Source organism: Notamacropus eugenii, chromosome 6 (genome assembly GCF_028372415.1).
Source record: "Notamacropus eugenii isolate mMacEug1 chromosome 6, mMacEug1.pri_v2, whole genome shotgun sequence".
NCBI classification, from domain to species: domain Eukaryota; kingdom Metazoa; phylum Chordata; class Mammalia; order Diprotodontia; family Macropodidae; genus Notamacropus; species Notamacropus eugenii.
This window is the reverse complement of record NC_092877.1, coordinates 23,366,541-23,391,281: the sequence shown is the minus strand read 5'-3', so window position 1 is coordinate 23,391,281 and position 24,741 is coordinate 23,366,541. Positions and strand designations below refer to the sequence as shown.

Below are 24,741 nucleotides of genomic sequence, written 5' to 3'. Positions count from 1 at the left end.
TTGAGAAGCAAGGTAATCCTGAGAGGCATGCCCATATGCAGATGGAGGAGTGGGGTCTTGGGTAAAGGTGGGCAAATTTTAAAAGTCATTTATAATCACTGGAATATTTATCTTGCTTCTCTAAGACACCCTAAGCCATTCCTCCTCTATGGGATCTTTCTTCATCCTCATAATGCAGCAAAGCAAAATTCCTCTAAGTCAGTATCTCCCCATGAGTTTCAGAGATTGGTTCATGGCTCCATTGATTTGGAGCTAAAAGGGACATTGATGGTCATTTGCTCTAGCCCTCTCATTTTACAGATGGCAAGTGAGGTACAGAGATTAAGTGATTTGCAGTCACACAGGTGGGAGTTATCTGGGGTGAGATCCAAATCTAGGTATCTACTCTACTAGATTTATGACAAACACAGGTGGTTTTATATTTGCCTTGTTATTTCTCTTTCAAAGGATGCTACCGCAAGACCGAAAGTTTCCAGAGGATAATAATAACTGTAAGAACTAGCATTTAAAATAGTGCTTGAAGGATTGCCAGCTCACATGATCTCATTTTATCCTTCCTAACAACCCTTGGAAGTTGATGTTATTATATATCCCCACTGCACATATGAGGAAACTGAGGGTCAGAAAACTGGGAAGTGTCCAAGACTACATCTGAACTCAGGTTTTTCTGACTCCTTACCCAGAGCTCTGACTGCTAAATTACTTAGAAACCTGAATATACACGAAAATATTTTAGGGAAGCAAAGAAGAAAATGGAACAAAGTGCGTGTCTATCCACTGTAATGGCTGACACTGCAGTATCTGAATGTAATGGAATATTATTACTCTGCAAAAAAAATGACAGGTATGAGGAAGTAAGAGATGTGGGGGGAAATTGTATGAACTGACACATCATGAAGGAAAACAGAACCAGGAGACATACAAGAGACTATAATAATACAAATGAAAACAACACAAAATGCAGCTGATTTCAGATGAAATGTATTGACCAATTCTGGTCCCTGAGGATGGATGATGAAACACATTACCCTTTTTATGGCAGAGTTACAGATGACGGACTTCAGCTACCCAGACATGTCAGCTGTGGTCACGGTGTTGGTTGGTTTTACCCAATGGTTTCCAAAGCATTAAGAAGGATTCTTTTTTGTTTGTTTGTTTTTTTCATTTATTTATTTAACTTTTAACATTCATTTTCACAAAATTTTGGGTTCCAAATTTTCTTCCCATTTCTCCCCTCTCCCCACCCCAAAACGTTGAGCATTCTAATTGCCCCTTTCACCAATCTGCCCTCTTTTCTAACATCCTTCCCTTCCCTTGTCCCCATCTTCTCTTTTGTCCTGTAGAGCAAGATAACTTTCCATACCCCTTTACCTGTATTTCTTATTTCCAAGTAGTAAGAACAATACTCGACAGTTGTTCCTTAAACTTTGACTTCCAACTTCTCTTCATCCCTCCCTCCCCACCCATTCCCTTTGGGAAACAAGCAATTCAATATAGGCCATATCTGTGTTTGAAGGATTCTGTCAGGATGGAGGGATGGGAAGGACATCAGATAATGATTGTGGTGTAACAAGAAAAAGAAACCACCGACATTTTTCAATCTTCATTTTTATTTTGGTTGACTCTCAGTGGTCTGTTTTTCGGTGTCTGATTAGCCCCTTCACAGAAACCTCCTCCTTATAGAATGTGGCTCCATTTTAGGTATTGAAGATCCCTGAAACCTACATAAACCTTCAGTGTAACTATTATAGTGATCAAGATAGTTAAATGTCCAGCTTCCCTGATCTGACTTCTTTCTTACCAAGAATGTACCACTATGCAGCAATCACACTAAATAGGCCATTCTGTCACTTAATCTCCAAGGGTCTCAGTTTCTCCATCTGTAAAATAAGGGAGTTGGACTTAGATGGCCTCTGAGGTCTCTTCTAAATATGATTTTATGAGCTTAAGAAGACAGGAACTATGTATGTTCAGTAATAGCATGCCATCAATGATTTTTCACACATGATTCTTTTTAATAATGCTTCCTTTTAATTGAAAACTATTCAAAATCCAAGCCACCTGCATGGCTGAGTCATATCATGTTGTGCAATATTATGTTACATCCCATCTGGTATGATGTAACACGAGAGGGCACAGTATTCTGTGATTCCATTTAAACATCGGCTCCAGGTATAGTTCATCTCAAGATGTTATCCTTCAGCGTTACCTGGGGAAAGGTGGCTCAGCAGTGACCTTTAATGTTGCCACCTCCAACGGCAACATTAAAAAATATATACATTAGACTGAGTGTGCTTTTCCCTTCCAAATGTTGAAAAATTATTGGCATTCATTTGAAGAACTTGTTAAACATCTCGAAATTCTCTACTAGTAAGTATTTGGAATAAGCCTTAAGGCAACTTCTGTTTACAGACAAAGTCTGTACGTTATCCAAATACCGCTGTGATGTGTTTATAGCTTGCAAAAGAATTAAATATCAAGTCCTACCAGTTGGGTGTGCATTTCTAAATGAGCATTAAATACATATGTGCATGTATATGTATGTGAACATATATGTTTGTGTACACACACACACACACACTCTCCTCCAAAAGATTTTCATATTTGGTGGGTGTCAAGAAAACGTTTCAGTTAATTCTTTCTAACTCACTTCCATCTGGGAAGGGGCCTTCTAATGGTCGGTCTTAAGGTCATCACTAGAAATTAGTTCCCTTTTGCAAATGAATTTCACCTGGAAACATCTTTGCTATAAATTAACTAGCTCAGCTTGGGCTTTTGAATGGTGATGTTCAACTACTGACAGATGGAGAATTTTGAAGTGAGTTCCAGCTATTCTGACAGCCATCACTTCCCACCATGCCTTAGTGAAAAATGAACTTCCAATAGTGGTGGGGTGGGGATGGGGGGGAGGAAAACACTGATGAAATATACCCAATACCTACAGAAGATGTTTAATATCACGAACTTATATCACGAATATCAAGAACTATGTTCTTTTTTTGGGAGGATGAGTTGATCCAGAGAGTTGAGACAACTGCTTTATAAATTCAGAGGCTCCCCTGCAAATCGTAGGCCTTAGAGTACTAGAAAGCAGCCAAGCAGCCTTGTACAGTATGCTATCACTTACAGTTTAAAGAATTCATTCCAACAAAAGGAGGACAAGTGAAAACCTCCAGGTATAGAATCTGCTTCTCTGGTTCAGGTACAGTTAAAGGTAAAGTTTTTAAAGGTTCCTTTGAAGTGGGACCAGAATGCACATTTCCTGATCAGTAATCATTACCATAAGGATTTAATGTTGAAAGGGCCCAGGGAGATTCTCCGGTCTAGCCCCCTCCATTGACGAAGGAGGGAAAGACCCAGGGTGAGGAAATGACTTGTCAAAGCCTGCACAGCAGATGGCAGACATTTCTGGACTCCAATTCCAGGGTTCTTTTCACTATACCACTCATTTGAGCTGAATGCATCAAATATTCAATTAAGTACCTACTGTGTGCAGACTATGTTGAGAGAGGATGCTGATTTTTAGGAAGATTTTTAGGATGCAGCCTTTTGACTGAGTCCAAGTTTTACATAACAAATTTTTTTTATTACGGGGATTTTTTCTGTCAAGTTTGGATTCAGTTAAAGGACCTCGAGGGCCACACCACAAGTTCGCCACCCCTGATAGGCAATGAATACAAATAAAGAATATAACTTGCTGTACAGAGGAAGATGTTTGGAAACAAATGTGATATAAGGAAAGATAGAAATAAAATATAATCTAATTTTAAAAATAAATTGAAGCATTTTTTAAGAAGGGCAAACTAGTAATCCATTAAAAAAAAAGCTTGACCTATAAGTTCAATTTAAGAAAATGCTTCCTCATTCCCTTTTCTCCCCTAGTGGACAGTAGGGATGGTTTAATTTTTTTATATTTATATCCCTAGTGCCTAGCACAACCCCTGGTACATGGAAGGCACTTAATAAAGGCTTGTTGATTGACTCCCAATTCTAAGCTATAACTACATTGACCCTCTCTGTTCCTCACACAATTCTCTCTCCCTTCTGTTTCACTGGCCATCTATACCCTACGTGTGGAACACACTCACCCCTCGTCACTACTACACTGAATCATTCACTCTCTTCCTTGGAAACACAACTCCAACACTACTTTCTAGAGCCTTCTGAAACCTTTTTTTAATCCCCCTATTTGAGCCATCTCTTCAGGGGCATGAGGTTTTTTAAAAGTTCAGTACTTTAGGAAAAGCAAACTGCGCATAACACAATTTTTAGGTTGAATATGCATTATTTTTTCTCCATCACTTTCTTCAGTCTAGACAATGAACACAATAATAAATCAAGCCCTAATATGTAGTGTTTGCTGATTTCTAAGGTGTAAATGCTCATATTGGTAATTTCGCAACTGGATACTCCCAGATGGTAAGACTTGGCTCTGGCACATCCCTGAATCCTCCTCTGCTATCCTGAATCGCTGTATTACTTCTAAATTCATCACACACACGTACTTGCCATTGTGCACAATATAAGTTCTTTGAGAAAAAGAATTTTTTTCGTTTCTGTGTTTCTATCTCTAGTGCTTAGCACAAAGTTAGCATTTTATAAGCATTAAGATGAGTGTATTCCTATTTTTCTCTTCCCTTTTCTTTCTTCACGTAAGAATCGGAAAATAAAACAAAACCCCACAACCACCTATGCCATCTTACTGAATTTCCTCTATGATCAATGAAGACATTAAGATTATTATAGGATACTCATTCCTTCTCTATTAGAAGGTAAACATTTCCTTATCACATGGTTCCTTTCAGTAGTTTCAATATATTTACCTTCCTAGGTTTCTCTTGACTCTCGTTTTTACACTGCACAGATTCTATGCAGCCTTTTTTTTTAAAACTAGGAATGCTTGCAAGTCCCCTACTGCATTAAAATTCCATTTCCCCCCATGGGAGATTATACTTTGTTTTGCCAGATAAGTTAGTTTTGGATGTAAACTTTTATCTTTTGCTTTGTGGATGATCATCATATTCCAAGCTCTTTTCCTTAAAATGGTAGTTGCTAACTATTAATTGATTTTTGCACATGACTTTCCTCATGTGCCATATTCCAGACACTCATTCCCTTTTCACATACATAAATTCCATTTCCCATCTCTGTAGCTTTGTAGCAGAATGTACTTGGTAATCACCCCCACGTCATAATTAGCTTCATTCAAAATTCAACTTATAGACTGTCTCCTATAGAAAATCTATTCTAATCACCATAGTTCCTAGTGTATTCTCCCTTGTAAAGTTTTTTGTATCAACACAGTATAAGTAATAGTTTTGTACTTACTCCTTTATGTACATGTGGCTTATTTCCAGTAAAACCTAAGTTACATGAGGGTGAGAGACAGCTTTATTTTTGTATCACCAGGAAAGTAATATTAAAAGTAACTAATATTTATGATACTTTTAGGTTTGCAAAGCATTTTACATGTTATAAACATGTCTCCAGATGTTAACACAGTAGATCTTTAATATTTGAGATGACTAAAGAATGTAAAAAGGCTAAATTGTAGCATTATTGTTTACTAAATTAGAATGACTGTTTATGGCTGCATTCATAATTTTCGATTTATATTGAGAATACTTTATTCTGTAATGTTTGTATGATAAATTTTTGCTAACTTCTGTTGCTGAGTGACTGTTATTTAAGATATATTTAGGGAAACTATTGTTGTTGGTCCTATATACCTTTGGGTGGGCACATATATGTCCTTGGCTACAGACGCTCAGTAATGAAGGTTTAACTTTTCTTGTGTCATACTTTTGGCCGTTTGGTGGAACCTATGGACCCTTTCTCAGAATTGAAGGAAAATACTAAAACTAGGTAAGGTTAAGTTAATGTCAGTTAAGAATAAGCATTTATTAAGACTGCTTACTATGTGCTAGTGACTGTGTTAAGGACTGGGGATACTGTTCTTGAGCTTATATTATGATGGGGGAAGACAACACATAAAAGGGGAAAGGAACCAGTTCAGGGTTATGAGGGTGAAGCTGGGAGAAGGAAGAACGACTGCTCTGGGCCCTTCCTCAAAATCGAAGTTCTCAGGAAAACTCACCTATGAGTTTTCAGTATAAAAAATAAAGATGTATATTTTTCCCCCATCAAAGTTCGTTGACCAAGTTAAGAGTCTCTGCTCCATTGGTATGATGTTTTTTGGAGCTCAAAAGGAAAACAGACATGGAACTACGTAACTATGTTCTTCCACTGAAGTGGGAGTATGGAGTTGACCTGGGGTTCTCACAACCTATGCAGAAAAGCTGCTGGTCTGTAGTGGTAGGGAGTCTCCTCATAGGCAGTTCCAATAAAATCCGAAGTCCAGATCAAATGTTCTCTGCATGAAATCCTGTGTATCATAGTTTATAGTGTTATAATCTTATAACTATTACAATGTAAATGCCATAAGGGCAGGGTCCATGTTGGGTTAGAACATGGAAGATTTCCTGCTGTCAGTGTGGACAGAATGAGTTTGTGGTGTAGAGATGGGGATCCAGTTTGGCAGATGTGAAGAAAGCAAAATGGAATTACTGAGTCACAGGGAAACTAAAGTCGATCAGTATTAACACTTTTTCAGCAAATGCTCAAAGGTACAATAGAAAGGACCGCTGGATGTCATTAAAGTGTCCCAATGTAGTCCGGGGCTTGCATCTTGGGCTGTCTGCAGGATTTTATACATATGAACACTTGTTTCTAAGGAGGAAGGGGAAATAGGAAAAGAGTATATCTGTAGGGTTTAAAAGTGTTAGTGCTTTGGAGCACCCTTTCATAATGAACACACTGAAAGCTACAATTCATCCAGTTGGGAAGGGAAGCATTTATTAAGCACCGTTTATGTACCAGGGCATTGTGCTAAGTGCTTTTGCAGATAAGAAATTACTCTTCCAGAAAAGATCCTATTTTTCTGGAAAGACAGGGAACTGAAGAGATTATGGGTGCAGGGGATACTTTCCTCATGGCCACTAATGTGAAGGTAGAACACAGGAAGTTTACTGTCAGTTAAAGAGATGGCAATGGAGAACAAGGCCTGGCATTCTGGACTGTGCTCTAAGACATATGAATGATACGGGCTCTTACCAAGGGTTGGAACGCATCAGATGAGGGTTAAATAGCTTTATGTAAAGACATGCTGATGTGATTGCAAGGGATTTAAAGTAAAAGTCAAGATGGGAGAAACAGGTCTCTACAGTCACTAATGCAGATACTATTCAAGGCGGCAGAGTATAATAGGTACAATAGCAGTGGAGGTACACAGAAGTTTGGGTATGCTGCATAATGGTAGGAACACAGGACTTGGAGTCATTAGACCTAGGATCAAGTTCCAGCTCTCTCCACTGGCTGTGTGATCTTTGGCAAGTAACTTTGCCTCTCTGGACCTTATTTCACAATCTGTAAAATAAGGTTGGACTAGATTTCTACAAGTTGATGATTCCAAAACTGCATCTTCCCGAGAACCTGAACAGTCCCTCCAAGTTCCTCACACACACTAGACATTGTTTACTGATTGAGGTGCTAAGGGAGAAGGAGAAAAATGTTTCCTGGTGGCCAATCTTTGGATGAACATCTCTTAACTGGGGCCTTGGAGGACAGAGACTTAGTTTGTACCTAAAGCCATTCCAGCGTGGCAGGGTCTGCCAGAGCTTGGGTTTAATCGCAATAGTCTCAGAGAAATTAGAGTTATTGGGTACATTGTGATGCCAGGGAGGGACTTTCCTGAAGGCTGATTCACTAGTCTGAAAATTACTGGGATGTATTTAAATCAGTTGCTCTGGTTAACAACAGTCAAACTCAAGTCGTGAGAACCTGGTGTAAGGCTGTCTATTTTCACCTTATTTATTTAACTTCTACGCAGATATATGAGGTGAAACGCCAGGCTGGATGAAGAAAAAAATCAGAATTAAGGGTGCCGGGAGAAACATCCACCACCTCAGAAATGCAGAGGATATTGTTGGCATCCGATGGCAGCAAGTGAAGAGGAAGCCTCTGGACAAGGGTGAAAGAGGAGAGTATAAAAGCTGGCATGAAACTTAACATCAAAAAAACCCTAAATCATGGTGAGCAGCATGGCAGACAAGACGGCAGCCCTGAAATTAAAAGATGCTTGCTCCTTGGGAAGAAAGCTATGGCAAATCTGGATGGCATATCTGTAGACATTACCTTGCCAACAAAGGTTCGTACAGTCAAAGCTATGGTTTTTACAGCACTAATGTATATGGCTGTAAGATTTGGACTATAAGGAAAGCCAAGCACCACAGAATCGACACCTTTGAACTGTGGTGCTGGAGATCTGAGAGAGTCCTTTGGACAGCAAGGAGAACAGATCAGTCAATACTTAAATAAATTAATTCAGACTATTCACTGGAAGTCAAATACTGAAGTTGAACCTTCAATACTTTGGCCACATAATGAGAAGACAGGATGCACTGGTGAAGACCATGATGCTGGGAAAGGCTGAAGGAAAAGGGGATGGCAAAAGATAAGACAGATAATGTCATGGAAGCAACAAACATGAGCTTGGACAGACTTCAAGACATAATGGAGCACAGAAGGACCTGCTATGCTACAGTCCATGGGGTCACGAACAGTTGGACACAACTGAATGACTGAACGGAAACCACAACAAATGTAAGAGGCATTAGTAAAAATGAATGTCAATATGGTTAGTTTTCATTGTTATCAGAGTCCTGTGAATTACTTTCAGACCAAGTTTAGGCACCAAAAAAAAAGGTGGGCCTACTTTGAATGAAGAGAAAGTTCCAAACAATCAGCTTAACGAGGAGGTGTGGATGGCATCGTAAGAGCCCAACGTACAAATCAAATACTGTTTTCACCATGGAGGACAAACCACGCCCAAATTTAGCTGTAAAATCCGCATCTGCAGAGACAAGAATGAGTGTATTCTAAGAACAAAAACTGTTTAGATAATTTATTTACAACTCTATAGGCTTACAAGCTATTAGTACAGAAAAATATTTAGGGAAAAGGAGACCCTGGGTAAGGAAATTTTAATTTAAATGGTCCTACAATAAAAAACAAATACAAAAACAAAAACTATATTATGTTAAAAATATCAAAAATTTACATCTAGTTTTGCTGTTGAAATTTACATTTATTTAAGAACGCATGAAAGGGAAAGGGGAATGTCTTCTCTTCTATTCTAGGATGTTTTTATAGAATTGAGGAAAAACACAAAGTCTATTTTTAAAACCTTCTTCAAAAGTACCTGGAAGGACACACAAAAGGTATACTTTAGTCCTTCTTGGGAAAACTTTTTAGAAAATTAGGCTTGATAAAAGTGGACGACTTTGATTTTGAACTGAGTGTTACGTTTCCTTCTAAAATACTTCTCCCAAATTTTCTCTGCATGCCTGGATTTAGTTCACGGAGACTTCTTTTACATGCTGGAAAAGAAAGACAAATAGAAAAATGTAAAAGTGCCATTCAAGAAATAATTCATTCAACTAATACTTGTCAGAATTATAAAACCAAAAACCGTGCAAAAAATAAAATAAATACCAATCCTTTTGGTAAAAGTAAGGTTGTTAAAATCCTATCTAGAGGTGCTAAATACAAATTTTTAGACATTATATGCAATGATTTCATGGAAGTAGAGTTCTTTCATATACTCCAGAATGCTAAATAGCCTTTTTTAAAGTTATTTACTCTTATCTAATTAAAAATCATATTTTCTGTCACTCTCCTTGCCTTTCTTAGCTCATCAGCTTTGCACTTCTCTTCTGTCTTAAATATATATATATATGTACATTTTCCCAGTTTCTGGTGAAAAAAAGTTAACACTTGATCTCACTGCTTCTTTCAATTTTATGGATTTAAAACAAAGAGGTATTTTTTATTGATTTGTTTTGGTTTTAACTTAACCTTCATTTCCAAATGTATCCCCAGATTCAGCGGGCCATTCTTTGTAATAAAGATTTAAAGAGAAAAGTGGAAAAATAAGCTGTTTCACCAAACTAACCAACAAAGAAAGGAAATCTCACAGTGCATACTCTGTTCCACACCCACAATCTTCCACCTCTCTGCAAAGAGAAGAGGGAGGTGGATCTCACTGTTTTTCAAGAACAAGCTTGGTCATTATCATTACACAACACTCAATTTGGTTCTGGTTTAGCTCTTTGCATTTATGTTACCATAGTCGGTGGGTACACCATTATTTTCCTGTTCCTGCTCACTTTACCCTGCATCAGCTCACGGAAGCATTACAATATTTCTCTGAATTAATATTCATTTCTTCAGCTGCAATAACATTCCATTCCATTCACTTACTATAATTTGGTTAGTCATCCCCCCGGGGGTGAGCGACTGCTTGGGTTTTAGTTCTTGGCTCCCCTAAAAGTGCTGTTCGAGGATCACTCTGAATAGTTTGACATATAGGAAGCTTTTCTGACTTTGATCGCCTTGGGGTATATGCCTAACAGTAGGATCTGAGGGCCATTCACCCTTCTAGAATGATTAATTCCAAATTGTTGTCCAGAATTCAATCCTATATATTTAAGTTCGTTTTACTTGTACATCTTCCCCTTTAAAACATCTACCTTGCAAAATAACCCTTTCCCAAATTATTCATTATCATCAATCATAAGTTTACATCAATCTTGGGTGGAGAGAACAGGGAGAAGAAGGGTTGATGAGGAAACAGATGAGAGATGAAATTACACGTGGAGGAGGCACAAGGACGAATGATAACTTTTCCAGAATTGGGGAAGAACCAAAGAAGGGAGACTGATCTAAGAAAGAAGAAATTCCTTTAAAAATAAAGCCATTCATTAGATCGGAGGTACTTTTTGCATTTATATCTTAAGTTTTCTTTATAAAGTGTAACTATCAAAACAATTTCTCTCCACTTTTATGTGCCAAATTCGTTTGAATACAGATGACAACTTCCCCTTGAACGTGGTGTGTATAAAAATAACTAAGTGTAGCCTAAGGTCTGGATTATTTTTTGGTGTGTTTTCGTTCCAAAGACATCTAATTTTAGGAAGGTGTGGTTTAGACTAATATGATACAATCTGTTACTTGTTTGCGAAATTATAATGAACTTGAGGATTCCTGAGAGCACACATCTATAGAGCAAATAGCTATCACTAAATACAATGCAAGAAGTTAAATAATTTGAGGACATTTTAGTTCTTAAGACTTTCCTTGCTTTCTTAAAGACATTTCTATAAATCTCTTTTCACTTAATACTGCTCTATCACAACACGCAAAATTTACAAATAAAGTCTACCAATTTTAAGAACTTTAACTGAAAATACAACACTGATGAAGTATAGTGAAATTAGGAGTTTTCATGTGCATCTCAAAAACAGCCTCCATTGAAGCTTGTAGGAAAACGGAACGTTTTCCTCCAAGGTATATGAATTTGCTTCTACTATAATGCTGTTTGCAATGACACCATCCAAAAGTGTCAAAAAAGCCAATCTTCTGTCAACGAGCCTCTCTCTTGGAACCTTGCTATCTAAAGATGAACCACGTTGACAGAGTCCATGTCAATGTCTGTGCTAGTGAATGCTGTCCAGGTTAGAGAGATCTGCCTGAACCCCTATGCCACTGACTCAATCCCTGGAATTACCTCCTTTTAATGAGGAAGACTGGGAGGACACCTAATACAGGGACTGATATTTTTATTATTGGTGAATCTTAAATGTTTTGTCATTCAACGAAATTATCGTCCTTCCTGTAATCCTATGTATTTTATTTTATACACCTAAAAACATTCTAATCAGGGTTGATAGTATTCACAATATTGTCCAAGTGTCAACCTCCGTGGCTTTGGAGGTTCATTCTCATTTTGAGATTCCATGGCTCTAATCTGAAAATCTGAGTGCTACAATGACGTCTTCTTCATCTTTTCCTCTACTATGTTATTATCTAACAAATGATCACATGGAATTCGGGCAAGGAAAAACAATGAGATGGGGGAAATACAGTCCACAGATAGAACATCTGAACCGTAAAATCTTAAAAGGAGAAAGGCATCAGGTGGACCTTTTATGATTTGCTCTACCTACAACTATTTTCAGATAGGTTGACAGCTCACTTTCTACCTCAGGGCTTCAGGAATATTCAGTGAAGATATTTTCATGAATGTTGGCAGTGGGGTGGCCAGCAGGCTAGGTAGTACGGGTGAAGAAAGAGCTGGGAAGATGGCTGCTCCCCTAAATGACTTCATATCATACTCTTCTGTGAATAGATTCTATCTCGAAGGAGAATACAAGCTTTGTGAAGTCAGATCTTTGCATCCCTAAGACCTCACACCAGGCCCTGCAGATTGTGTACTCAGTAGATGTTTGCTTATTTGAACTCTGAGAATCTCTTTTGACTTCCTCTAGTTGCTTTTACACCCTGGTGGGTTGTACAAGTCTGAGGGTACTCAGTAGCCAGAGACAGGGAGCCTGGGAATGGCAGCAGGTGAAGAAGCAGTTTCTTCAAATTGCCTGACACACGCAGATTTTTGTCTGAATCATTCTGTAATCATGCAGAGAAGTCCTACTGCAAAAACTCCTTCTAATAATGCAGGACAACAGCCCCTCTATGACTCAGGGTGAGAGAGCTGGCTGCTGCTTGGCGCCCTGGGTTAAGGAACTCGCCTGAGACCACAAAGGCAGCATGGGCCAGGGATGGGCCTAGAACCCAAGTCCTCCTGACTCCCAGCCCAGTCCTCTGGGTGCTATGCTGCCTTTTGTACAGATTGTATAAAAGCTTTAAATGGATATAACCTCTTAAAGATGAATTCAAGAAACAGCCCAATGACTTGTATCACTATATCTTGACTTTCAATAACCATACTCTCTAATTCTGGTCAAGAGCTGAGAAACTACAACTTACCCTTTGCTGATCTGTTTATCCTAGAATATTCATGACCTGAAAGATCTTTTCGAACACGCTTCGTAGCTACAGGATCTTGCGTGGTCCTTAACAAACTGCTAGGGGCAGGACTTGAAAAAAAAGTACAAAAAATGTTGCTATTTTTACAACATAATAAGTACATATAACTAACATACATTGAATGATTTCGGTTACAAAGGGCTATGTTACAAAGGGCTATAACTACGCTCTCTTGGGCCTTACATCAGGAGGGGGAGAGGCCCCAAGGACTGTCCTTGCTTTATAGAGGAGGGTAAAGGAACCTCAATGGCCTCCCTCTCCCAGGGTTGCTGTAAGGAAGGCTGGGAGGGTCAGAGGAGAAGATGTATGTGAAGCACTTCTGTAACCACAGGAATTTATTGTGGGGCTTTATCTCAAGGAAGAAAGTACTCGATAAATTGCCAAGTGAAAGCGAGAGGTGAACAATCATTATCTAGCTGTCTCAACAATCCAGAACCCAGTTAACTGCGAGGGAGGGAAAAAAAAGGGCCCTAGTGACAGACAGAGAGGGATGTTACAAAGCTCATGCAATTGAAGCTGACATACCTTAATTATCAGAAACAAGATCTAATGAGATCGTGTGCATACAAGTGATTAGAAAATCGTAAAGCCCCATACAAATCTAAGGGAGACTATTATTACTGAGAAGCTCCACAGGGTATTTACTTTTATTGTGAATTGTAACAAGCTTAGTTATATGGTTTCCGAGCCTAGATCACAAGCAGCAAATAATAGGAAAAGAAAGAAAAAATACTGAAAAGCAAGACACGAGAGGCAAAAGCACAGGTGTTTGGGGACATTTACCGAAGGGGTAAAGAGCCACATATGTCTCAATGAGCCCTAAGGGCACTCATGATACTACAGCATTACACAAGTGATGGATGTTTACAATGAGGACCCTGAGTCATTGAGAAAAAGTTTTGTGTTGAAAAAGGCAAGACACACTTTAGAAAAATTTCCATGCAAAACTGTGAAAATAAAGATTTTAATAAGCTTCAAATTCTTTTAAAAAGACACTTCTGTGGAACAACTCATTCTTGAATAATGCCAGATGAGGTCCGATCATTATTTCACGCATTCCTTTAAATTAATACACTTGTTTCATGAATCAAATCATTAGATTTCCTACCCCAAGAAATAAAGCATCCTGCATAAGGCTGTCACTGGCTATCGTGGATGAGTGTTTATCCTCACATCTTATTTTACAGTCATTTAGGATTGTGTAAAGAACACAAACATTATCTACAGCATCCTTCCTATGGGAAATCTGGGCTTGGAATAGCACCACTTGAATAAAACTCACATTTCCAGGAATGTAATCCCAATGTAATCAAGTGGAATGTTTATGGGTGGGTATATACAGCTGACTTAATAAACTTTTTAGCTACACTTTAAAAAAAGTCTTGAGATTTAGTTAATATTCCATTGATGAAACATGCTCAATATCCACGTCACAAGAGGGCTTTGTGTCCTGCTTTTGAGATTACAGCTGTAAAGAGAAAAACACAAAATTTGTAGGGAGGAGTACAAAATCAAATGGACAAAATTAATGGTCACCAAGAGGAGGGAGATGAGGTTTTCCTTTTTTTCTCTAAACTGTGGCTAGCTGTTTCTCTGAAATTGTCTCTGAAAGCTAACAAATACATGTTATATTCTCTTTAAAAAGTTTTCATTGATAGATGACCCCTGAATTATAAACAAAGTATTACTATACATTATTTAAAACTGCTTCTTGGAACAGCACAATCTCTCAAAATCAGTTCAATCTTAATGGAAGGATAAGGTTATTACTGAATGTAATGAAAGATTCCAGCTTTGAAATAATCTGATGAATATAAACTAAGTATAGCTAAGTTATACTGTGATCTGGACTATACCTGGTAAGCATATTCTCAGTCAGGTAATTCTGTTGTTATGCTCTATTAATTTAAGACTAAAATTTTATTATTTCCAACTGAAGTAGTGAGTCAACATGAGCAGTTTAGTATTTTGTGGGAATTGCTAGTACTTTCAGATTTTGTTCTAATACCTGGGTAGGAAGTAAAATGGATATACTATGAATATACACACATATATAGATTAAGCTGGTGGATAAGTGGAAAATACCAGGGTTTATTACTATCACGCTCATGTAGATTTAATTAAGGAAAAGGAGGATCAAAAAAAAGTAATTATGTACATTTCTAGCATTAATCTCTCTTAACCTTAGTTAATGACAGGATCTAATTACTGGTTCCAGAGGGAACTTAACAAAAGCAATTCTTATGCTTGAAAAAATCAACTTATTTTCTTTACGTCTTGTTATTGAACACCACAGTGTTAGCTGCTACTGCAGAAGCACACAACTGTATTTACAGGTCACTAAACATACTGATTCCTACAACGATGGCAATTTCAAAGCATCCAACGTAACTGACAGCTCCAATGGCTCCTTCCACATCCCGTCACTCATGTGTGAGTTGTGTCAATGAGCAACGAGGAAGAAGGAGATAAGAGTACTTCTATCTCACTGTGCTTATTACCTTATTATTATCAAGGTCACCCAAGTTAAAGAATAATATCTGCAGTTGAAAACAAAGACAAAGCTGTACGTAAAAAAAAGTTCAGCATTTTAATATGGAGTAAGTATGATAATTGGTTTGAGCAGGGAAAAAGTGATGAATGACTTTAATAATAATAGTATATGACATATAATAATTATGACACATAGCACTTTGTAAATACCTTAAAATGTCAAATTAACATAGGTGATCGCATTTGATTCTCATAACACCTTGCAAAATACATGGTGCAAAACTCATCCCATTACATGAGCTGAGGCTCAGAGAGATAGTGACCTGCCAAAGATCTGCCAGCTAGCTAGGGCCTGGATGACTGGGACAGATACAACCCCACAACCTGACTCCAAATACAGGGTGCTTTGTACTAAAACACACGGAAATGACACATTAGTGAAAAAAAGAAACATGTCTCAAGGTTCACTTTCTTCACAGTATACTTGTGAGGCAGGTAGTAGCAACAAGAAGGCTGGAAAATCTATTTTTCACATTTAAATAGAGTGTTTTCCAGAGAAGGCCCCTGTCTATCTATCCCTCTCCTAAAAGTCTGATCAGTTATGGTTGTACAAATCTGGAGTCATCCACTTTTTCATCCATTTGAAAACTCCAACGTGGTAGAACTTCAGTAGATGAATATAATGTTTTTAGGGTTTAAAGAATTTCCTAGCAGTTTTTAAATGTGAAAATAAAAAACCCCCAAGATAATTCAAATTGGAGGTTTTATTCAAGTTGACCATTCTGAACTGTTAAATTAACAATAACATACCCCTGGATTCAACACATTCCACAAACATTCTCAAAGGGTCTACTATACAGAGTGTCTGTGTTACAGACACATCCTTGTGAATAACACTTCTGATTTCTGGCCCTTTGTTTTACGTTGTGCTTTTCCTCACCACAACCTCATGGTCAAGGTAGAACAAGCACTATTTCCCCCGCACTGTACAAAAAGAGGTGCAGACAGCCAAGGAAGATCCCTAGAATGTAAGGCCAGGATTTGAACCCAAGTTTTCCGGCTCTTTGATCACCACTGGTTGCTATGGACAGACTACAGGTTTAAACAGTTACACAAAAATGAGAGAAGCAGGATATAAAGCCTGAGGAGAGGCCACTGAGCAGCAGACAGGTCTGACACTGCTCAGCAACGGGCTCGCTTTCTTGAATCTTACCTTGCTAATTTTCGTTTCCTCTTGGCAGCAGCAGTCATTGCCATGTAGGATGGGGCTTCATTTGTTATGTGGACAGATGTCTTAGTCAATAATGAAGGGAGGCTAAGCCTACAGTTTATGAGAGTGGAAAACCAGATTTTTCATGATGGTAATAAATACAGACCATAAACATTTTCAACAAACCAAAAACATTGGTGGCATTTCAGGCATCATACCTAGTCCAATCCCTTACATATTTACGAGGCACCTGAGGCCCATGGAGGTAAAGGTATCTAAGGAAGCTGCAGTAACAAGTTATCCCCTGATGAACAGCACTCGGGGAGGAGACTGTATACTAAGCTATGGTGACAAATAGACACCTTCTACTAGGACCTCACTTCATTCACCATTTATCAAGAACCTACTCTGTGCAAGGCATTGTGCCCCAATTTGTTCAGTCTGGTAGGACCTACTGGAATTTGTGCTCTGCTGGGATAGACCAAGAATCATTTCCACACCACGATGAAGCATTGCAATGAGACTTTAGTAAAGATTTCCTACACCTACATATTAATAACTAGAAAATGTGTAGGATATCTCTAAATACACATCTCTCTCTACCTTTCTCTCTATTTATCCCATTCAAATACAGAAACCATAGCTGTCATAATATTGTCATGTCACCAGCAGCAAGAAAAGGCATGGATATCTTTCCTTGCACCAACATGTACAAAATATGATGGATGAAATGTGACTCAACAGGTAAAATATGGAAGCATATGCTGGTTTAGAGGAAATGCAGGGAAAATTGGTTTAGGCTTAGAAGTATTTTACATGATACAAGGGTTGCTGGAGTACCAAGAGCTGTCAGACACCATGAGAAATTGTGGCATTTCCTTCAAAGGAAATTTAAAAGTATCACAAATACAATAATCCTTTTCAGATGGTTTGGGTCATCTGCTCGGCAACTAAAGGACAGAGCAGCCCATTCAACTTAAGTCACTTTGTTAGAGTACATTTACTGGAGGTACCAAATAGGAGATGAGGTATGAAATAGGAGTGAAGGCTTTTAAGATGGAATGGCAGAAAAATGAAGAGTGCATATTTTGCTTAAAAATTAGTCAATATGTTTTATACAGTGTCAGTGTGGAGAAGGTCATTATGGAAATAATGAGGAAACTGAAGCTCAGATTAGGGGGAGTACATGAGGTTACACAGCTAGCTAGTGACAGAGACCGGGTGTAGGAACTTGGGTCTGCTGAGTTCCAGGTACTGGCTTTTTCCATGAATAAATCCACACTAAATCTTTAGCAGGAAAAGGAAAGGAGTAATTAAATCTATCTGAAGAATCCTGAGTAAATACATTTGGGAAATTCCACTGATAGAAAACCCTTATGCCATACCATACCTTGGTAACACGGTCTCATTTCCATTTGGTTCTAACTCCTTTCCTGAGAACACGCCATTTGTGTCCCTGGTGTCTTCATGTACAGTGAATGTAGACTCCAGATTCTCTTTGACGTGCTCTAGCCTTCTGTCCAGAGGTACACAACTTTGTGAAAACGGAGCATGAAAGACAGTACTGTCTGTATTTAAACTGTTGATTTCCTGAAAACTGGTTCCATATGACGACTGTGAACTGGGATTCTGAATGGATTTTCTACAATTTTCTGGTGTATATACAATAGGTTGGAGTTCCTGTGTGAAAGAATCATTGAGTCGAGTTTTACTAGACAGTTTAAGTCCTTCGGAATGTTCGGTCATCAAGGGAGACTGGATTAATTTCCTCCGAGTTCTTTTTTGTGCAGGAGTTTTCTGTTGATTAATTACTGGCTGCATATTTTCACTGGATTCATCTGAAGGCGTACCTGTTAAGCAAAGTAAAACAAAATTCAATAGCTTCATCTGAACTTTTCTCCCACTAATCACACCACTGCAATTCCCCAAAAGGGGGTGGGAGGGCTATTTTCTATTAGTTCATTAAAAAAAAAAATACAGAAAATAATAAGGCTACCGGGGAATAAAGATCAACCAAAATTTAAAACTACTAATGAATTTTCAAACAGTTGTAATAAAAGACCAGGAAACTGAGCACACATAATTTGTCCACAGACAAGTAATTAGCATTAGGACTACATTACAGATATTATCAACCTGGGATCATGCTGGATAAAAAATCAAGAACAACCTTTGGCTTTACTAAGATCTCAAGGAAATACCTCCTTTTTATACCTGATTTAGGAGTAAGCTTTAAGAGGAAAATGACAACAATAATCAGCAGATACAACAACTACCAACGTTTCAACTACAGCAAAGCCTCCTTTGGAATTACTGAGGAAAAAGTTCATTTGAAGCAGGAAAAGACAACAGTCTTTCATACGGCCAGGAAGGTTTTGGTTAACTGAACATTTGCAGATTACAGTGGAAAAATGCTTTAAATTCTTTTGACTGATAAGGGTGTAAGAGTTGGTATATCACAGTATCATGGATTTAGAGATGAAACCTGACCAGTCATGATTTTATAGTTAGATGAGGAGTCAGAAACTTGGAATTGAAGTGCCTTGTATAACATCACACAGGTAATAAATGGCCAAGCTGGACTTGGACCCAGGCCTTCTGATTCTATATCCAACACTATTCCATTGTGTTTAGATTGTTAAACTATTAGGATACAACAATATACATTTAGTATTAAAACACACTAAGGATATTTTCATCTCTGATTCAGAAGATGTCAAATCATTTTGATGATTATTAAGGCAACATATAGAAGTACCGGCTAAAATATGTTATACCCACATCAGAGAAGGCGCTGTACTCTATGAGCAAAGGAGAACTGTAATTCAAAGGAAACACAGGGTACACAAATTTAGAGAATCTGCTCCAAATGTTCACCTTTGTGCCTGACCTGTGGTAGAGCATGTTGAGCTCTCAATGGTCTGCTCAGCCAGTCGAACACGCTGAAACTTGACTCTGGCATAGGGATGTCAGTTTGGTCCTCTTCCAGAACGAAGGACACTGACCAACGAGCTGTGATTAACAGGACTTTTAAAAATAACTCTTTAGTAGCTACAGTGAGCCTAACCAGGCTGGATCTTTCAGGGTCTTTGGAATGTCCTCCTCCTTTCCTTCTGCCCTAAGAAACTGAGTTTCTGTGAGTTCCTAGAGGGAAGACTGTCCCATTCTGTCTCTCTATTCCCAGGCCCTACAACAGTGCCTAGAACAGAGCAGCTGCTTAACAAATATCTGTTGAACTGAATGACAAACTTTTTCCTCCAACAATAATCACTAAGTAAATCACTGACTTTCTTCTGTTCTATTTCTGAACCTAGAGATATCTACTGCTTTGTCCTAATTCACTCACCAAAACCATGAAGGTGCCCATCCCCCTTTAATTAAAAAAACTAAGCAAAATACAGAATCAAAAAACTGAAAAACCAAACAAAGAACAAAAACCCTCAAATTTTGATGGGGCTTCTGGGTTGGTCAGAGAGACCACTTCTCCTTGTACCTAGACCCAGAACAGCACAAGATCTTTTTTCAGTTTTTGCCCTGGAAAGAGGTCTTTGATAACGACATTTAGAATTTTCTAATCTCTTAAAAGTTTTCAAATTTAAAATTGTACTTTTCTGACTGGATAGTTGCCCAGAAGGGACTCTGGCCATGCTATCCTTCAAGATTCTGACCCTAGACTCCAGAACAGTGTCTCCAAACTTCTGTGACTACATACCATTACCATTAAAAGTATTTTGGAACTCCATGTGTCTATTTACTTCTTTATAAATTATAAACAAGTACTGTTAATTATAACAGTAAATGAAGAGGATATGATGAAGATAAAATAATAATTGGAAAGAGAGAGTCAGTGGCTACCTTTGTAAGTGGCTGCTGAAATGACTTTATATAGATAAAGGCAGTTAGCTTATAACTGAATTATAACTGCCCCAAGGGACCCCAAAGCGAGAAGTGTTTGTGAATTTATACAGTGGAGGGAGGAATAAAGGTAGATCTACTCAGGTTGACGACAAGCCCCATGACAGGCTGGCTATCATGGGGAGAGGGGGATGCAGCCCACCCTCCTATCCTTTGATAGATGGGGTGATCCCGTACTATTTGGGATCAGGTTGCCCTGAATTTGAAGCCCACTAGTTCAGATCCCTAAGGGAAATTTGAAAATGGTTGGACCTTTGAGGATTTCATCATTCCAATAACCAGCACCTTCACTGTCTGTCTTTTTAATATACGATAAAATCTAAATTAGCCAGGAAAATTCTCATCTCTCGAATTAGTGAAGCTCTATTATTTCATCCTTCAAATGCCATAAAACCTTCTGCTCTGTTCTCTTCATTCTCCCTGCTCTTACCCTAATTTGATGCCTCAATACATCTTGCCTAGAAGATCGCAATTAGTCAATTGAGCAATCATCATTTATCAATCTCAGCTATGAATCAGGTGGACAAGCTGCATGGTACAGTGGACAGAGAGCTGAGCCGAGTCAGGAAGACTCTTCTTCTTGAGTTCAAATCTGGCTTTAGATATTTAACAGCTGTCTGACCCTGGGCAAGTCATTTAACCCTATTTGCCTCAGTTTCCTCATCTGTGAAATGAGCTGGAGAGGGAAATGGCAAACTACTTCAGAACCTTTGCCAAGAAAGCCCCAAATGGGGGTCATGAAGAGAGAGATATGACTGAAAACTGAACAACAAAATGAAGGTCCTGCCAGGCCCTGGGGATGGAAGACAAAATAAAAATGTCTCTTCTCTCAAGGCTAAACTCTAAGGGGTAACACCATGTGCACTTAGAAATGTGTCTACAGACACGTGCAAAACCAAGGTCTCCTGTCTGAGGGAAGCACTGAGAAGCTCAAAGCAAGAAGAGCCCTGTGCAGAGGCAGCCAGAGCCATGAGCTGGACCTGGAAGGGGCTGTGACCAGGTAACGGCAACAGCTGAGTACCAAGGGCTGTACAGAGAAGGAAGGAGTATCTCGTGTGAGGGATGGAAAGACGGCTAACCTGGCTGGACTGCAGAGAGCATGGAAGGGGATGATGGACAACAAGGCTAAACTGGCAACTCGGGGTGTCAGGTTTTGAAATGAATTTTAGTTATAAATTTCAAGAACTTACTTCCTAGCCACTTACTTGGACAATGCACTCACTATTCAGGGAACACTCAGCATCCACACGTTTTCTTCTAATTTTTAGAAAGGAATTCTTACTGTTATGTTCATTTTGTACATCCCCCATGTTTCTCACTCTATTCCTCCTTTCAGCCCCTCTGAGAGAGCAACCCCTCATAACAAAAGATAAAAAAGGAGACACAAGTTCAGCAAAACCAAACAACATGTTGGAAAAAACCTGATAATTTCTGTGTACTGTCAGCCACCCACAGGCCTCCACTTCTGCAAAGACGCAGAGGGAGGGGTTTTGTTGGGAAAAGTAACAACTTTGGACACCAAACACGGTGTGAATCAGGTGATGGAGGTCATATTATCTGCTAGCTACTAACAGAGGATCAGGGCAGATTACTGGGAGGGGGTGGGGAGCACTGGCCAGTGTGAAATGGTGAGACAGGAGCTTTACAAAAACCAGTCTAGGTAGATGAATACGTAGGGGAGAGATGTGAGACTTAAGATAAACCACCTTGGAGTTTTAGTGCCAATAATTCAGGTACGAGGTGATGAGGGCCTGACCTGGGCTGGTGCCTGTGTGAGTGGAAAGAAGGGGACAGAGGAGGTGGAAATCACAAGGGAGAGTGAGATAAGGATGATACCAAGGTTAAGAATCCAAATGACTGGAAGGAGGGTGGTGTCATCAACAGAAAAGAGGAGCAGGTTTGAGGGGAAGGACAATGGGCTTTTTAGTTAGGTTGAGTTCAAGATGCTTATGGGACAAACATTTTAAACCCGTGGGAGCAGATGAGGCCACCAAGGTAAAAGAGTAGACAGAAAAGAGAAGAGAGCCTGAGAACTAGCCTTGGGTAGCCCCACAACTGGAAGGAATGCTGTGGATGAATGAGCAAAAGGAAATGAGAAGGAGCTGGCAGATAGGCAGGGGCAAAACCAAGAGAGTGTTCAGTGTTTAAAAACAAGAAACCAGAGAAAAAAGTACCCAGAAGGAGAACATGTTGTAAGCCAGGTCAAATGCTACAGAAGATAATTAGGAAGAGGACCGAGAAAAAGGCCATTAGAATCGGCAATAAAGTAATTTTGATTACAGTTGAGTGTTAAGAGTCCAGACCACAGAAGTTTTAGAAGAAATTAGGAAGAGGGGAAATGGAATTAATGAGTAAAGATGACGGCAGGGATTAGTGAGTAAGATTTTTTTTTTTTAATAAGTATGGCGGAGACTTGGATGCAGGGAAAGGAGTAATAAAGAGAGATTGAAAATGAGAGAGAAAAGATGATGATGGGGTCAGTCTACTGAAAAACATGGGAGGTCTTGGGACTAAGGATTCTATAGAGAGGTTGGTCATTTTAACTGGAATAAAGGAGAAAAATGATGGTCTAGATTTTCTTGACAAAGACTTGAGATCCTCAGCTGGAGGTGGAGTTGGAGGGCTGTCCAAGGCCTGATCTAACCTCCTAACAGATCGCCCAGAGCACAGTCTGTCCCCTTGGCCCCCCAACCATACTCTACTCTGGATAGATGTAATTATTGTAGAGCATACTTCTGGTCACTTCGATTCAATCTCAAAAAATTTCAATGGCTCCCCATTATCTACTAAGTTTCATAGACTGTTAAACAAGACTTGACTCCAATGTGCCTTTCATTCTTTGTCTTCCACTGTTCCCTTCCTGAACCCAATGCACTAGCTAAAGCAGTCCATTGGCTGTACTGCTGCTGCATGGCTTGTCCTAGTGCTTGTGACGTATTGGCCTAGCTAGGCCTCAAGGCCTTACTTTTACTGTCACCTCCCTCCAAAAGCTATCTTCTTCTACTCTGAATGAGCATGGCACTTGGAATTGAAATCTTTCATGTTACACATTATATTTTTAACATATGAATCTTGTCTTCCCATTAAACTGTAAGCTCCAGGAGGAACTTAATTCTTTTTTTTTTGTCTCATCCACACAGCCTAGGCACAGTATTTTATATATAGCAGACATCAAATACTTGCTGAATGAATGAAATTGGGTATTTGATTAAATCAAAAAACACATTCTTCTTCAACCAAAAAAATTTCAAAAACTAATCAGCATACTTTTTGGCTTTATTAAGTCAAATAAATAAAGATTACTCCTCCACTGTGACTCAAGTGTTTTAATATGAATTTTTGTAATCTGGTACTACAAAGATGATACCAAAGGTAGCCCATGGCCAGCCCTTGGAAGTTTTTCTTTTCCATTTTTATTTTTCCAAAGGCTGAGCAAAGGACAAAAGGAAGATTTGGCTAATCTAACTAATTAGTTAATTGAAGATCTATTAAATGGTATAAGACACTTTTCTACAAAACCAGCTGTACTTTGTTTTTTACTTCTTGGCTTAGGAAAATGTTTCCAGTACTCCAAGTGATGCACTTGTATTATTCCATGGCTGATATTTCTTGTGGGTACTGAAAATTGCGTAAATCCTATCTCCTCAGTTTACAGTTGAGGAAAGAGACCCAGAAGGAAAGTGACACTTTCAAAGTCACAAAGTTGGTTTTCACTAGGGACCTGTGGTCACTTAGAATATTTTGTGATGAGTCAGAAAGAGTTCAACTAGGGAGCTTTGAAATTATACTGGGGACTTGAAAATTCTTAACTGTAAGTGAAATGTGAGAAGGGAGTAAACTGGGAAAAAAAAGAACTCAATAATGTACAAATGAAAACCTGGAGTCCCTCCCCAAATCTAACTCCATTTTAGTTATTTATTAGCTAACAGCCTCACAGCTTCAGACTCATGTTATCAGTCCATAAATACCTACCCATCCACCACGAAGGGGCTGGTGAGTCTTGTCTATATTAGGGAATGTCTTTGCTGGGATGAACAAGCAGAAGATGAATAAGAAGATTCAATTCAAGATCCTACTTACTCCATTTCAAACCATCACAACTAAAGTCCCCGAGAGATCTTTAAATATTTAGAAAATGAAATGATTAGTTTTGAAAAGAATAACAGAGGAGATGGTTTAAT

General features: G+C 38.7%; 1 protein-coding gene across 5 annotated transcripts in view; it reads right to left on the bottom strand.

Moving 5' to 3' along the window:
- Positions 1–1,677: 1,677 nt before the first annotated feature.
- Positions 1,678–24,741, bottom strand: part of KIF18A (kinesin family member 18A) — a 109,765-nt gene continuing 86,701 nt past the window's right edge. For 2 of the 5 annotated variants that reach the window (XM_072619279.1, XM_072619281.1), the window contains exons 15-18: positions 18,036–18,495; positions 16,649–16,756; positions 12,883–12,992; positions 8,948–9,437 (exon numbers count right to left, since the gene is read on the bottom strand). In XM_072619279.1, coding sequence (XP_072475380.1) covers positions 9,286–9,437; positions 12,883–12,992; positions 16,649–16,756; positions 18,036–18,495 — 830 coding nt within the window. In that variant the 3' untranslated portion in view covers positions 8,948–9,285. Of the gene's footprint in view, positions 1,881–6,768; positions 8,912–8,947; positions 9,438–12,882; positions 12,993–14,224; positions 14,411–16,648; positions 16,757–18,035; positions 18,496–24,741 lie in introns of those variants that run through there. The other 3 variants (XR_011969275.1, XM_072619280.1, XR_011969276.1) reach the window with 3 other exon arrangements.